Source organism: Erithacus rubecula, assembly GCF_903797595.1.
Source record: "Erithacus rubecula genome assembly, chromosome: 3".
Lineage (NCBI taxonomy): Eukaryota > Metazoa > Chordata > Aves > Passeriformes > Muscicapidae > Erithacus > Erithacus rubecula.
The window spans coordinates 32311706-32328841 of record NC_136689.1 but is presented as its reverse complement, the minus strand read 5'-3'; the positions used below and the strand labels follow the sequence as shown (position 1 = coordinate 32328841).

Genomic DNA, 17136 nt, shown 5'->3' with positions numbered 1-17136 from the left:
AGTTTGAAAGATGGACAGTTACATTGTGTTTTATATATCTGTAATTAATTCCTTTCCCCAATATCACTTAACAAGGAGAATTGGGCTAACAAGTGGCAGTGCTCTGACAGCATGGAGTATCTGATAAATTAGTGTAAGTCACAGATCGTGCTAACAAAGCTCTGTTTGCTAGATTTAAATGTCTAGCATATTTCAAAGTGAGTGTCAAAGGCAGGAGACAGGTCTATGGTGAGCCCTCAAAGTAGGTATAAGGGTTGATTTTTATTTGTTGTGTGCAGTGGTAATTTCCTCTTTGTACTTCCATAATACAAAATGCAAGATATTATGGTGTGTTTAATACTTAATTATGAAAGGAAATAAAGACTGATGGAAAAGTAATTACAATAGTAATAATCTCTTTTCACCACTAATAACTGGTCTTTTCAGCTATGCAGGAGTGATTTTTAAAAGGTTTTAAAGGTCTACATGAACTCACAGTGGTGGTATAGGGTACAAAGCAAATTCTGCAACAGGTCTTACATTAGACTTTCCAATTATAATAACAGCAGGTTATAAATGCAGGCATTTCACCTGTTAGTGTCAGTGTAGGACTGTTTTATTATGGTTCCAAATGTTGTTCAGCATGTACATGAACCTTTGGTTTCAGTGTGAGCTGCTTGGCAGCAGAAACAATACCAGTAGAAGAGAAATGGATTTATTTCAAGAAGTTGCGAAACAAGGATCCAACAAACTCTCTAAAAATTAACACTACATCTCCCTCTATTGGATGTAAAATGAAATGAACAAAAAAAAAAAAAATCATTAGCCTGCTTTACTTCCCAGCAGTGCACAAATTTCATATAGCCAGTTATATAGGAATGGCAACTGATTTTTATACTGATTTCAGGAACAAAAATTAATTTTGTGTATAAAATCCAGAGTTGATCTAAAGTTGAAATTACTGTTTTCTTAGGTGTCAGATGCAAGTGGATCCATGAAAGTGTCCTTGGTAGCAGAGGAAAACCCCTTCACTATGGCTATGCTTTTGTCTGAGGAGTGCTTCATTTTGGACAATGGTGCTGCCAGGAAGATCTTTGTGTGGAAAGGTAAGAAGTCGCGTGTACTGCACATGCAGAAGCTATGCAGAGATACCTAAGGAGCTGACACAACACCCTTGGGACACTAGCAAGGATTTAATAATGGCTGGACACTGTACCCTGCACAAAGCTCTTCCCTGTGGAAAGGGATTACTCACTTGTGTAAGGACCTCAAGACTGAGTCTTGTCTGTGGACCCTATTTTTGAGATATCTGTAAGCTTGGGTGATTAAATGCTTATCTAAATGGCAAGTACAAAGCAAACAAAGAATTACATGAGTTCTGCATATTGTCATCAAATCCCTATATTCTGGGACAAAATCTGAACTTTCCATTTGGGTAGGCATCTCCACAGAGGTGTGAAATTGAAAGGTGCATGTCCAGGGCATAAACTAAAAGCATAAGCTTGCAAATACTTTGATGTCTCTTTTTTTTCTTGCAAATAGTTCTCTGAGGTATCATCACTTGGCAATTGCTTTGTCTGAATGTTTCCCTGGAGAAGAATACTACTACTGTGGAATTAGGTCTTGACACCTTGTAGCTGGATTGCTGTAGTGCTGCCATTAAATCCAGTGCTGAGTATCTCCTTTTTTGGTCTGAGGCAGCTTATTAATTATTCTTTGGCATTTTTATGTACCAAATAATTACTTGATGCATTTGTCAAGTCTCTCAAGTCAGCCCAGGAAGCATTGTAAGCATTTTGCTTTAAAACTTTATTTGCAGTTAGGGAAACATCCTTTAAAAGAAAACATTTTGGGAGCATTGTACTCAGATGGCCTACGGTCTGTCTGACCCCCCAAGTCCCAGTTGTCACTCCATATGACAACTCCTAGAAGAACCAAGCCAAGAGGGTGAGGCATAAAATAAATAAAATATGATTTAGGTTCTTTGACTGTGGCCCTGTGTGCTCCTTTGTGTATCCTCAGTTTGCTACTGCCAGTAAAAATAATGTGTGGGAAACCCCCATTAGACTGTGAGTCTTGCACAGGAGACTGCAGCTATCATCTCTGCTGGAAATCTTCAGGCCACTAAGCTGACAAGTGTGAATTACTTCAGTAGTGTATCATTCAGAATGGGATACAAATGATTACCTTTTCAGAGCACCTGATTAGACTGTGAGGTCTTTGGAATGTAGTCACTGCAGCCTGCTGGAACACAGACCTTCTAGACAGTGTCAGTCCCACAGAGACTTCCAGAAATATCTAACACTGAGCAAGGCTGAACAAGGAGCAGTGGCTAGGGAAATGGATAAATTGCAAGCCCCAGCCAGACAAAACAAGAGTTTCTTTTACCCTTTTGCACTGCCTGAAGAACTGGAGGCAGTTCAGCTTTATTGACCATATTGCAGCCCAGCAAAGGAAAGGTCAGAGAAAGGACCCAGGTACCTTGAGCTAAGCAGGCATTATTAACCAGTTTTTATTTTGGTAGAAACACTAAGTAAAACAGAATGACACCTTTTTCTCTCTCTTTTTTTTTTTTTTTCCCTTTACATTAACTGTTTTCAAAGCTACTGAAGTATTGTTTTGGCCATTCAGCTTCACGTGCATCTTCTTGCTCATGCAAAGCCCAGCATTTGTGTTTGTTTAGGACTGAGGGAAGAGCAATGTAAAAGAGAACCTGGCTCGAGATTTTTGAAGGTTCTGTGAGCTTATTGCCCTTTCCCATGTACTGTTATCCTTCTGTTTTAATCAGGCAAAGATGCTAACCCTCAAGAGAGAAAAGCTGCCATGAAGAATGCTGAACAGTTCATTCAGCAGATGAATTATCCTGCCAACACACAGGTGCGATCTATTTATGGAGGTGATATCAGGAGAGCTTCAGCTCTGTTAAACACATTGTTTTTAAGTCAGCAGAAAAATATTTTTAAGGGCTTATAAGGGCAATATTTCACATATAATCTAGAAAAATTTCTGTTGGAGTAACTGTGTCAGTTCTGTTTTCCTTCTGTTTCATGTGTCTTCCTTCATTTCAGATTCAAGTCCTTCCCGAAGGAGGGGAAACGCCAATGTTCAAACAGTTTTTCAAAGACTGGAAGGATAAAGATCAAAGTGATGGCTTTGGCAAAGTATATGTCACAGAGAGAGTGGCTAAAATTGAGCAGGTTGAATTTGATGCTACCAAGTTACATGAGTCTCCACAAATGGCTGCCCAGCATAACATGGTAGATGATGGTTCAGGGAAAGTAGAGGTAATTTTCATGTTGTAATAAATTTTATCTTATCTAACTGATTTTTTCTGCTACTTGTAATGGACTAAACTGCTATTCTGTGTTTTAATTTTTATACTGTTGTTTAGATTAGCACTATATTAGTAGAAGTATTACTTCTAGCACCACAAAAGATACTTTGAAGTAGAAAGTGAATATCAACTGTGTGCTGGGTTGTGTTTCTTTTGGTGCTTATGAAAGATGTATCAGTCATCAAGAGAAATCAAACACCAGAAATATTACCCCTTCTACACAATACCTTGTAAATATTTACTTTAAATATGATTCTTAGTCTCAAGGAAAAACTTCAAGCTCATACCAGCTTGAAGTCTGGAATAGGGAGATTTGTGCTTGGAATCAGAAATCTGTTCTTTATGTAGGCATCCTGGTTTCTAGAGGAACCTTCTTTGTGCCTAGTGTGTCTCTCAGGGAGCCTGGATTTGGAGAGAAAAAGATGATTGTACAGTCTTACTAGACCTCTCCATATCCACTTCAGGACTATCTTTGGGCTACACAGGGCTGGCATGGCATTGTATCAACATGGCCTGTTGAATGCAAATTGCATGTTGGACTTCTGGAAGAAAAAGAAGGGATGAGTACCTGCAGTCTCATTGGGGTATTTTCTAGGTTTCTGACCTCACACTTGGGATGGTCCATAGGCTTGAACAGCCAGTTTTTAGCTGAACTGGTCTGCAGTGAATGAAATAGGAAGAAATCTGCCTAACTGAAATCTGACTGCGGTCTGCCTGTCCAAAATTATATGTTAGTTTTATGATGGATCATAATGTTGTGCCATGTCATATTGTCACCTTAAGGTGTTAAGAAAGTTCAGTGTAGCATTGTGAAGTGATTGTGTGGCAATAAAGCACCAAGACAAATGGAAACATGCTGCAGTCCCTTGTTGATGGTTGTCATTAATTCAGTGGGCACAGGGTGTATTTACCTACTTCATGAAGAATCCTTCCTGTTTCCATTTAATGACACTTGGGAACAGACAGGACACTCAAGGGATAAGATAGTAAAATACCTTGTGAGGAGTCTCAGGATGAAGTTCAGCAGTCTCCAATGATTTCCCTGTTTCCCAGATCTGGCGTGTGGAAAGCAGTGGCCGAGTTCCTGTGGGACCCGAGACATATGGACAGTTCTATGGGGGTGACTGTTACATTATCCTCTACACTTACCCTAAAGGGCAGATCATCTATACATGGTATGTTTGGTTGCCTTTGCACAGACCTGCAGTGTGTGGATATTATTTTATGTTGACTCCATGTCCTTTTGAGTAGAACATATGTAAATGTTACATCATTCACTGTGAATTTGTCACATAGCACAAGCTCTAGGTTACTTTGAAGCTAAATTTAACCATTGTCTTTCTCCTTGTCTTCCTCAGGCAAGGAGCCCATGCTACAAAAGATGAGCTGACTGCATCTGCATTTCTGACTGTTCAGCTGGATCGGTCATTAAATGATCAGGCTGTGCAGGTTAGTGTCTTTTGGATAAAATCCAACAGAGTATATGATATATGCAGATTTTGATGAGAACTGAAAGAAGGAGCTAGCATTTACAGACTGGAAAGACCAATTGCTCCAGTCTGTGTCAAGCCAAGCACCATGACATCCTGTTAAAGTTGCCAGAGATTGCCCATTTGAATCACCCTTTCTGCATGTCCAAAAGAACACAGATATGCCAGAACCTAAAACTGCCTTTTCTTTCCTGTGATTTCCACTGCTTTAAAATTAGGTTTCAGTCTTCCCATGACTTACAGACCTTGTGCTTAGCCGGTGGAGACTGAGTTATAAGACTGTCCCAGGGCAGCTTACTCCAAGCAGAAGTGTGACAAGTCAATAGCCCTGTGGGAGCTTCTGTTTCCTTTTGACTCTATGGAGGAAGTTGTAATATTTAGCCCAGACAAGAAACTTGACTTTTTGAGGGTCAAAACTGGGAGAACCGAAAGCCACATGAAAGACAGAAGAGGAAAGCCTGCTGGAATTATGCAACAGGGTCTGACTTTTCCTTGCCTCAGTGAGGAACATGGGTTTTCCCATCCCATAGTGCTTGCAGCCCCATGAAAGCAGAATACACATCTTTACATACAGAAATGGGGTGTGCAAGGCAAGTCACAGGACATTGGCAACTAAAGGGTGTAAGTAGATAAGCTAGTCCTTAGCTTGACAGGGTGTGCTCTCCTTATATCACTACTGAGAAGTGGTGGGGAGGTGAAGACCTGAGAGGTCTTTTGTCACAGAAAAGCTCAAGATGACAAGGGACAAGCAGAGATTTTCTAGGCAGCAGGAGATAATTCTGTGATTCCCATTTCTTATTTACAAAAGCAAAAGGCTTCCCCCACCCACCAAGGTACAGTTAATTCATATGGCAGCCCATACTTTTTTTTTAGCCACTAATCTGTTATGATTTCTGATAGAAATTGTATTAAGGGGGGATTATAACATGTTTAGATAATTACTGCTTGAAATATTCCTAACATGTGCTCTGTATTTGGACTGTGTCCAGCACAATGTGCTCCTGCCTCATACCTAAGGCTAATATTAATCTTAAAGTAATAACAATATTATACTATTGTTAACAGCATTATTACAGCAATTGTAAGGTGCTTGAAAAGTCTTTTTAGTAAAGCTGAAGGAGATCCATTTTACTGCAGAAGATGTGATACTTAAAAGTACTTTCAGCCTGCAATGAGTTTAGGAACATATATGTGTACCTATCTATATATATATGTGTGTGTGTACATATGTGTGTATGTGTGCATTTTTATGCAAACAGATAGAATATATTACCTGTGCCTAATATCTCTATCAGCATTATTTGAAAGCTTTAAGTGTGTTATTTTGTGTGGACACTAGATGGCACAACAGTACAAATGACTGCTAAAAAAAAACATTGGGCTTGCATTAATATGTTTCACTGTGCTGTTTGGGTGATTTGGGGTTTTTTGAGTTTATTCGGGTTGCAGGTTTTGGGGGGGGTTTTGTGGTTTGAGGGTTGGGTTTTTTTCCCCATTTGAAAAATCCTGCTGCAGTTTGTGCCTTAGAAGTGTATGTGTCCTAGGTTATCCTTACCAGACAACTGTAGCATTCTGTCTACCTGTGAAATCAGTAAAAGCACCTGCTTCTGCCCAGCTGCCCCTCTGAGCATCCCAGCTCCTAGCTGCTACAGGTCTCACTGAGGGCTCTCCACATGCTACACAGCATGTCTCATTCCCTTTTTTCCCTTTCTTTCTGAGAATTAAAGGCAGGGACTTGCAGACCTCTACATTGGCCAGTGGTACCATTATAAAGGAAAATTAAATGGTTGCATACAAATAACTTTTTAACATTAATGTAAAAATAGTCATTCTTCATAGTGCAGTGTGATTTTTTTAGATGGCAATAGCATCTTTTACATCTGTAATGGAAGTTCATTTTTGTCATCCATGTTATTCTCTGGATGAAAAATTTATGCTACTCTTTTTCCTCCTCTTGCAGATAAAACACATATAGAAATAATGAATAAAATGAACAACCATTTTCTTCAACTTAAATACAGGGCACCTACATTCCAAGACAGTTTTTCAGGAGAATTAAGTCATTCTATAAAACACTGAAATGACAGTTCTTTTGATTTTTTTTTTTTTTTATTACAGTAGATAGCAGCCATTTTAATCAGCTAAATATGGTGTTAGAAGTTTGAATCTTGTCTTTGTGTCACTGTGATTGACAAAAAAAAAAATCTCTCAAATGCTCTAACTTTGTATGTCTGGAACTATATTTTTAGACCTTTTCAGCTTGCCATTTCTTGTTTTTGCTAACATACTTAGCATTGTTGGCTAAGATCCCCTAAGCTATTCAGCAAAGACCAAAAATAACCACTTGTGTCCTTTTGTTTCTTTTATTGCATTTCTTTACGTATGCACAGATCCGAGTCAGTCAAGGCAAAGAGCCTGCACATTTACTGAGCTTGTTCAAAAACAAGCCACTTATAGTCTACAAGGATGGGACATCCAGGAAGGAGGGTCAGAAACCTGCCCCACCGACACGACTCTTCCAAATCCGCAGGAACCTAGCAGCCATTACTAGGATTGCAGAGGTGAGGTCACCTGCTAAGCAAACCGGCCATTCCCAATGGGAAATGAGAGGGCTGCCATGAACTTCTCTGGCTCATCCTGTTGGGTAGTCATATCTGGTAGGAACACAGAACTCCAAATCCAATTCACTGCTCTATTTGACTCTATTGAACCAATAAACCAAAGAGAATATGCTGTAGCTGGCTGGAATCAGTCTACATCGTTCAGAGGAATTGTAAGAATACACACAGTGAGCAGTCAGTTAACAAAGAATAGACAAGAAGTCAGCAACCCCTATGAGATGGTCTTTCCTACTGCAAACAGTCCTCAGTTTTGCCCTGCAAGTCAGTTCCCTGTCTTAAATTTGTGTCAATATACAAGAGAACTGAAGACCAAAAGCATAGCAGATTAACATGTCTACGCATTTTATATAAACGTGAAAAATAATAATTACATTATTTGAAGATTTGAAGAATAAAACAATTTCTTTTTTAATCTAGGTTGATGTTGATGCAGTGTCACTAAACTCTAATGATGTCTTTGTTCTGAAACTGCCAAACAACTCTGGCTACACATGGATAGGAAAAGGAGCAAGTAAAGAAGAGGAACAAGGAGCTCAATACATTGCCAATGTTCTCAAATGCCAGACCACTAAGATTAATGAAGGCCAGGAACCAGGTTTGTATGAGGCCACATGGCTGCTGATAGACAGCTGAGAATACACAGCACTGCATGGAGACAGTAGGTTTAGATTAGATATTAGGAAAAAATTCTTTACTTTGAAGGTGGTGAGGCGCTGGAACAGGTTGCCCAGAGAAGTGGTGGATGCCTCATCCCTGGAAGTGTTTAAGGAGGGGTTGGATGGAGCTCTCTGCAGCCTGGTGTACTGGAAGGTGTCCCAAGGGGCATTGGAACTAGATTATCTTTAAGGTCCTTTCCAACCCAGGCCATTCTATAATTCTATGATTTTTAATAGGTATGCAACTGGTATTGGTATTTTGTCAAATTGTAGGAAGTACTGTAAGAAAATACATTAATCTTTGAGACAACAAAGATTGTTTGTGGATTTCTGAAACATTATCTAACAAGCTGAAACATCAAATGTTTAATCAGCTGGTGCATAAATTATATATTGTGTATTTTAGGGGAATTCTGGAAAGCACTTGGAGGTAAAAAACAATACCAGACTTCATCACAACTCTTGACAAATGCTGAAGATCATCCCCCTCGCTTGTATGGTTGTTCTAATAAGACAGGCAGATTTATTGTGAGTATATGATGGATGCTTTCTGTTTAATTATATAGTTTCTGGTATATTTTGTCTTGGAAATCAGTGGTCTTTAAGTGAATTTGGGGATCTGGCTTAGACTTGTCAAAAACTATAGAATGGACATTTGATGCTTTAAATCCAAATGCGATGGATGAAAAGAATAATTAATACTGCAGAAGTTTGCATCCAGAGCCTGCTCCAGTCTGAAAATAGAGGCTTGCAGATGCAAAAAGATAAGGCATTTGCCCAGTCAAAAGCAATTTAATTCTTGCAGAGCATCACCAGATTGCTATCAATTTGTTGAGAAAGAGCAGGTCAGTGCCTTGCGCCTTACGTGTTTGACAGAGTGGTGAGGAAAAGAAATGCTGCTTGCCAAAAATCCCTAGCAGTCTGAAATTTTCCATAGAGATTTAAGATGTGTAATTATGCCTTTAAGGTGTTGGCCTGTGCTCAAGGAGGTAGGAAAACCTACTTCCATGGCAGAAATACCCAGAGCTATGCACTGGGTATTAAGTCTGTGATTCAGGCTTAATTACTTACCGTATTCTGGGAGGGCAATGTTGTGCCACCAGTTGGCAAGGACACACTCATTTTTAGGTAGGGGACATAGCTGGCAGTCTCCTTAAGGCACAGCACAGTCATTTGGAGAGGGATAAAACAAATAGGATCCTTTAATAAGGACTTTAAAATCTTACAAGAGTAGAAAAGTGTATTCTTCTAACAAGCTTCTAAAATACTCCTGGGAAATAGAGTAATAGGAACCAACCTCTCTGCAGTAGTCTGCTGGGAGCTATGGACTTAGTTTTTATTTTAAATTCCCTCCAAATTCTGTGAAATCCCCTCTTTCTTGTAGCTTTTATCTAGTAACTGAATCACCATCATTAGAGGTCTCAGATGAGGCAGGTGAGATCACTTTGACCTTCTGGCCTCTGTAACACAGGGTGGGGAAAAGCAATGTCTTTTTCACCATCTGCTTATCTTCCCTTTAACACTCCTACATGACCACACATAGCCAAACCCTTGACAATCCTTTAAAAGTAGGAACCATTAGCTACATTATTCTCTCTTCTCATACAGAGTAATATTAAACTGCCTTTCTGTCTTCCTGCATGTCCCTGGAAGAAGCAAGCAGTCTGCCTTTTCTTTGGGGACTAATCCTCAGTGGCTTAGTCAACTGTACTGTCCCATAGTCAAGTGACTGGGAAGCTTGGTTGGGTGTGTATTTCATCTCTGAGGTCACCCACTGCAAATCAAAGCAGTTTCTTTACCTAATTAATGAATGTAAGCTGCATGAATGTATCAGCTGATATCAACTTGGTTGATTCAAATTTCCCTGTCTCCTTCTTCTGGCAGACTTCAGTCCCAACTTTACAGTAGTAAACAATTGTCAGGTAGATCTTTGCTCCTGAGGATATCTTACCAATTCTGAAAAACAAAGCTGAGTTTATAGGACGTGCCATTATGTGATTTGTTTCATTTCAGAGAAACACCCTTAATGCATTCATCAAATCAGTTTAGGGTTTGACCCTTTAGGAGTCAAAAGGATTGTTCATCTACCTCTGCACTTAACATAATAAAAATAGGTTAGGTCTTTGTAAAATTTTATGTCTTGATAAATAATTAAAAACAAAAAAATGCCCTCAAAACATATTATCCTTTCTAGATTGAAGAGGTCCCAGGAGAATTCACTCAGGATGATTTGGCTGAAGATGATGTCATGTTGCTGGATGCCTGGGAGCAGGTGAGATGTGTACTTGACCACTGCTTTATGTGATAATCAAATCACATAGTTTGTAAGATGGGAGGAACAATCACCTTGACAGAAAACAATTTTGTTTTCTTTAAATTATACCAAAAGAAGCTATACTTTTCAAGCTATATAATGTGCTGGTTTTCACACATACAATTGAATTTCCAAGCATAATGTGAGACCATGGCAGGCACTTCTTATTTAAACCAATGGAGGCTGCAAGAGAATAAGCCCCAGCAGTGTTCTGGAAAGGTTTTCAATAGTGTTCTTAACTTTATCACAAAAATGTATTATTTTTTAAAAAGTTTTTGCATTAAATGTATTTAGAATTCACTAAGTCCTTGTAGTAGGAGCCAGCTACAAAAAGTCCTAGTAGAGAAAGGGACCAACTCTAGATAGACACAAAAATTTCTTCATACTAGAAAGTGAATGAAGGGTGACAAATAATCCCCATCATTGCCCAGTTCACTGAAAACTGAAAATGTGGAGAGCTTTTTGAATGACAGGCAAACTCACTGCAGATTTAGAGAACATATCTGTTTATCACAGTATATTCTCTCTACCCTTCCTCTCCTCTTGGAGGGAAAGAGGAGAAGGCCCATGCCCTATTTGTCTTCCTGAGCCTAACCCTTAAGGAACAAAAGGCTGAGGTTTTTGGAAATAAGAAGGAATGTCCATGGTTCATGTGAAAAGGAGTGATGGGGGTGGCAGGGAAGAGCTGGGTGCAAAGTAGTTGGGACATACCAGGTCAGATAGGAAGTCTTGGGACATGTAGCTGTTTTCCAAGCAAATCCTGGAGAGAAAAAATGGTGTGTGTGGGATTTCAAATCAAGGCTGTGGTTGGTAGGATTTTCAGATGGCTACCTAGCAGTCACCTAGGGTAGCACATATCACAGGGCACAAATGCTGATGTGCACACAGAGCTCAAACCAGAGACAGTATTATTACCTGTACCCAAAGAGCAATTTCCTTGTAAAAGTCAAAGATACCTATGAAAAAGGTAATTAGAGATCTTTTCATCAGAATAAATAAAGGTCTGGCCTTCCAGTGTCATAGAAAGCAGTGAGATTTCAGAGGTCATAATTGTATTTTCTCACAAGGGAGGAAAAGAACACCAGTTGTGGTTTGTGAGAGCTCTGTATCTCTGCAGTCTTTTCATAGCATGTATTCTTTCTGCTAGAGGAATCAAGTATTTTGTACTTTACCAGCTGTACACAATATCTTTATAACACCAGGGGAGTTATGTCTTTCCTCTGTTTGCAGGTTTTCATCTGGATTGGGAAGGACGCTAATGAAACTGAGCGACAGGAATCTGTTAAATCAGGTAATGGCAGATTTCTGAGTGAAGTAGCATCAATATAACTTAACAAAGGGGAAAATATGATGTAGAAATCGAATTATGTTTACAGTGTCTCAAAGTGTTTCTGAGCTTATTAGGATTTAATACAGGAGATGATTATTTTCACCTTTAAATGTGCTTTAAAACTCTGTATGTTTATGAAGGATAAAATTAATCAAGATAGCATTATTGGGCTGCAGAGCTTTTTAAATAATATGCAGGAGTGCCCTATGGAAAGTAACTGCACTGAAAAGAGAAGAAATTTAAAATTAGGTCCTGCACCTTCAATAATGTATACAGAGGAAGGATTGCCAGCAAAACCTTATAGTGCCACCCTTCACTAACTTAAATCTTCAGGAGGAAATTCCAATTACAGAATAAACAGAACAAATCAAGACAACTTAACGTGGCACGTACCTCCTTGAAAAATCATGTGTCATCCCTGGTGTGACTTCATACAGCTGAGTTATTCTGACAAAGTTTGTGCTGAAAATCCTTGCACATGTTTCTCTGGAGCAGCTAGGGTTACCTGGCTGTGTTTCCATTTGTATTGATGTCATTTTGAGATGTCAGGGGAAACTACACTCACTGGCTTTTACATGGACAAAATGGGAATGAAGCTTGTGCATCCTCACAGCACTAGCAAATGCTTTTTTCTGTTTAAGAGATAAAACCCAGCTCAACAAACTGCTCAGAAAAGCAATCCCTCTGTTTTAACTTCATGGAAAATTCCTTCACTGCCAGCTGGGAAAAATCAGCCTTTACCTGATCATCTCATTGCCTTTGAAATAATTAATTGAATACTGTATTATAGCAGCCCTGTGTTCTTTCACTATGTCTTTTAATGTATTTTTTATACCAAAGAAATGAACTAATATATTCCATGTTTTATTTCCTCTCTGTTTTTAGCCAAACGCTATATTGAAACAGATCCTTCTGGCAGAGATAAGGGAACCCCCATTGTAATTGTGAAGCAAGGGTATGAACCCCCCACATTCACTGGCTGGTTCCTGGCTTGGGACTCAAACAAATGGAAGAACTGATCTCTCCAAGGAGACTCCACCTTCAGGCCAAAGAATTATCAGAGCCCAGCTACTTTCTAGTAATTTTAAGCATAAGCTTATGCAACAATACGATGCATCTGTTGTTACACTTTCCTGAGTTTTGATGTATTTCTGTGAATAACCTAGAAATTCTTGGCACTGGAAGGGATAAATGATAATTGCAAACTGGCCAAGTGGGGTGAGTGGGACTTTTCTAGTGGTAAATACAGAAAGTGCTACCAGTTTTTAATCTTAAAAGAAGGAAATAGATTTTCTTTAATCTACTGATTCTTTAAAGAGAAGCTGTGGATCAGTTTATTTTAATGTGCTAATATGGACCAAATTCTCCCTTCACTAAAAGATCCACATTAATGCCACAGAAATTCCTTCAGATTAAGGTCAAGATAATACTGTGCAGAATTTGGCCTGACAGAGGGATAAAGCTATCCATTACAAGGAAGGGACTGCACCTGATTTAATTACTAGGCCCACACATTGCTAATCTCATTGAAAATTTCAAATAATGTCTGATGCTCAGTGGGAGCTGTGGCTCACAGGGGGCAAATAATGAATGGATATTTGGAGAAAGCTGTGCTTAACATGTTTCTTTACCCTGTTAATACATATATGTGTGGAGCTTTAGACTGAATACTGTCAGAATATGAAATCAACAGAGGTGTTTTTTGAGGGACTGTCTGGCGTATTGTTATGAATTCTGTTAGATTTATCTCTGCACCAGCTCCAGCTCCACCAGGTCTTTTTAACTAAAGCTCTTAAACACGGTGTAGTGCACTAGTGCTTTGAAGTGGAAGCAAAAGTAACAGCTTTGAAAACACATACTCTGCCTTAACCAGATTGCTCTCAAGCCATACTTCACCTCAGTTGCCTTACTCAGCAGTACTCACTCCCTCTTCAGCATGCAGACTGTTCACCTTGTCAGGTGCAGAATGTCTTTCTAATTTTGTGTGCAGGTGTTAGACAAATATCACACACATCAAAAACAAGGAAACCCTTGATTTTGGTAGCATTTCTGGGAATTAGGAGTGTGAGTATGCACTGTAGAATATGGCCTTCTCCTTTCTCTCAGGCACACTTACTTGAGCTTTTTTTTATTCTGGTGTATTTAAAAGTATGTTTTCAAAGTGGCTTTTATTTGTAACTTAACCAGGAAAAAATCTACTTAAGGGCAGTGGTAAAACTTTATTCAAATCTTTAGCACTGCTTTGATCATTTATCCAGTAATGCTTGTTTTAAACAACAGTTTGTACAGCTCAATTGTAAATCATACCAATGTGGCTTTTTAATGACAGCATTTCAGCAGTTTTATTAGTCTTATAAGTTAGATTGGAAAGTGAAATTTTAGACATTTTTGTATATTTTTAATATGCTTGGGATTTTTAAATCAGGGTAATGCAAAAGAATGAATTTAGTCTGAGCTTGTAATAGCGACGACAAAAGAATTGTGAAGCTAAGAGATTAATTATAGAAGTTAGCTTTAAACACTTGTTTAAATATCTGCTGATATAGCTGGGCTGTATGTGAATGTAATTTCATTTAAAATAAAGTTACAAGAACTAGTATTCTACATGCCAAGCTGATCTTCCCCTGTCTGACATATTGTAGGGCAGTGCTTCCACTGGCATCTAGCAAGACTTCCTGAAAACCTAAGCAGGTACCTTCCTTTTAAAAGGACAGTGCAGTGAGAAGTTATTTGTTTTGTCTTTGGTGTCATTTTACTCAATGGAAGCTTAACTCTTCTCAACAACTTCACAGTTACAAACCTAAGTGAAAATCAAAGAACTGGGTGCTTATTAGGTTATTTTCATCTTTAAGAAAAAACACCATTGTTATTAATTGAATTCTCTGGCTTTATAACTTTTTGCTTGCAAAAATAATTGAGTACAGAAATAACTACTTTATAAAATAGGAGGAAATAGGTTATGTTTGTTTTTAAAGGATACATCTTGCCTTTTATTTGGGACAGTAGATAAGATGTCCTTCTCCTGCTGGAAGGAGCACAAAGACCCTTTCAATGCCTCAGCCACTGAGCAGCCTGTAATTATCTGATTGTCATCTTCAACACACACATATGATTCCTCTCATTTTTAAAAAATAACAGTTATAGTAGCTTCTGAGCCAAGGATTAGACAAGATTTGTCCTTCTTGTACATAAACATCTTCTGGGATTCTGAGGGCTCTGAACTGGCACAGTGTGCCAGCATATTCTCCAGCTCTGTGAAAGCCTCTTTTCAGTTCCCTCACACAAGACAGAGGAGCTTTTGTGGTCTCCTGGCCTGGGCTTCCGAGTTTGTAATACATTGTTCTGGCATGTTGATTACTGATGTTGAGAAGAGCATTGAGAGCTCATAAGGGAACAGTGTTCTCCACTGGGCTTTAAGCACAACAGCTGCTAGCAACATTGTTCTTGGTTTACTTGACAGTGAGGAAGTTTATTTTTCATACGTATATCCACCGTACACACAAAGATGTATTTGTTTCTCAAGAAGAAGAATGAGAAGGAGACAGGACAGACAGGATAGACTATGAGGGCTTAGAAATATCAAAGATTAAGCTGTTTACAAGAAAATACTTAAGCACCTAACTTTATGAATACACATATCAAATCTGCCTTGTTTTCATAATAGAAAAAAATTTTGCAGATCTGTGTACAGTCAAGTTCAGTCAAGAATAAGCTATGTCTTGCAGTATTATCACAGAGCAATAGCATGCTCACTGTACTTGTAATGGCAAAATTAGACCCTGATTTAGGAGTTTCATTATGCTACTACAAAACAGCATTCATGTTCTATTGGCTGTAAACACAGCATCATTTTTCATCTTTATTTTATTGCAAGAGAAAAGTGTTTGGAATCCTTAGATCTATCAGGACGTCATAGTACTATATAGTATTTATATTACATAAAATATCACAATCTTAGAAGTATAACTATAGATTATGCACAGGACAGAAGTCAGCTTCTGGAATCACTGCTCTAAGTACCCATTTTGACCATAGCACATAGTGCTACATAAAATTAGATCTGCTGTAAATGATTATGTTAAATGCAGCTAAATTCAATTGAAGGGTTTGATTTCTTGCCAGTGCAGCTTCAACTGCAGCAAGAAAATGCAGATGATGGGAGATGGTAGACAGTAGGATTATGATACTCTCACAGGAGAACTGAGGAATCATACAGAAAATGTTTTGCTCTCTAGACTGTAGCAGGGGATGCTCTCAGACATCTTTAAACATCTTTACAGGCTATAGGACCACTTCTTGTTACGAACTTTGTGATATTCTTGTAGCCTTCATTTTTACTGAATATAAAAGAATTAAAAAGAAAAAATTGGCCCAAACAAGTTGGTTTTTTTTTTCTGTGGACTGAAATTCTTCTTCAGAGTTGACTTCATTATAGGAAAGCTTCAGAAAAAACCTTCAAACTTTGCTTTAGGATAGAGCTGCTTCAGCAACATTTCACTGAAATTTGGCCTTTATGGCTTAAATGAGCCAAATGCAAGTATATAAGCCAGAAAATTATTATCTAATAAAGCCAGAGCTAGATAATACTTTGCTATGCTGACTCTACAAGTCCTTGCATTTTCTTTTTTAAAGACAATAATTTTGTCTTTATCTAAAGAAATAGTACACTTTCCCCTTCTTATGTCTGGGAGTTCTGATGCTAAAATCAAAGGAACTTCTGAAAACACAATCAGATCTTTAATCTGCTACAGGTTCTTAATGTCTAATTGCATCCTCTCTTGACCAGCCCAAAGTTACTTTGACCTTCTCTGTCTATTGTCCATTACCTTATGCTAAAAATGAAAATAATACACTCACTTCAATTAAAGCTTCCAGGGTGCAAGGAGAAGAGCTGACCAATGGGAACTGGGAAGCCCACCATGGCATAAAATTAAGGGATTATTATTTTGGCCCTTCTCACTCTGCTTGTCATTTTCCTTTTCACATTAAAGCATATTTGCATTGCAGGAAAAAAATAGCCTCTACAGAACAGAATATGTAAGCTTTATTTATTTTTTTTTTAATAATAGCAGACAGAGTTATTCCAGGGGGGCAAGCAGAAGGTGAAACAGTCTGTATCAGACTTCTCCCTAAACACATCCACACTTCCACCCTGTGAGTGTTTTCTCAAAGGGTTGTTATGAGTGTACTGAGAACCACAACACTGTACATTTCACCACCACATTTAATCAATCAGCAGTGAAATTTGGGCCTCTGTGCACATGAAATGAAAGCATCAGGTGAAAGCATTGATTTTTATTGTTAAACTGCAGATCATTGCCTCAAAAATTAGCTGCATGGAGGCAAGCAGGGGAGACTGCAACAATCTGAACAGGATCCCACTGAAAGGCCCAGAGACACATGTTTACTTTT

The 17136-nt window shown here is 38.5% G+C and overlaps 1 protein-coding gene across 1 annotated transcript in view; it reads left to right on the top strand.

Annotated features, from left to right (window-relative positions):
• SCIN (scinderin) overlaps positions 1 to 14323 on the top strand; it is a 47534-nt gene extending 33211 nt beyond the window's left edge. The window contains exons 6-16 of the mRNA XM_079300899.1: positions 953 to 1085; positions 2768 to 2856; positions 3048 to 3263; positions 4367 to 4488; positions 4672 to 4762; positions 7194 to 7364; positions 7842 to 8019; positions 8487 to 8608; positions 10275 to 10352; positions 11625 to 11685; positions 12610 to 14323. Coding sequence (XP_079157025.1) covers positions 953 to 1085; positions 2768 to 2856; positions 3048 to 3263; positions 4367 to 4488; positions 4672 to 4762; positions 7194 to 7364; positions 7842 to 8019; positions 8487 to 8608; positions 10275 to 10352; positions 11625 to 11685; positions 12610 to 12743 — 1395 coding nt within the window. The 3' untranslated portion in view covers positions 12744 to 14323. The remainder of the gene's footprint in view (positions 1 to 952; positions 1086 to 2767; positions 2857 to 3047; positions 3264 to 4366; positions 4489 to 4671; positions 4763 to 7193; positions 7365 to 7841; positions 8020 to 8486; positions 8609 to 10274; positions 10353 to 11624; positions 11686 to 12609) is intronic.
• The last annotated feature ends 2813 nt before the right edge of the window (positions 14324 to 17136 follow it).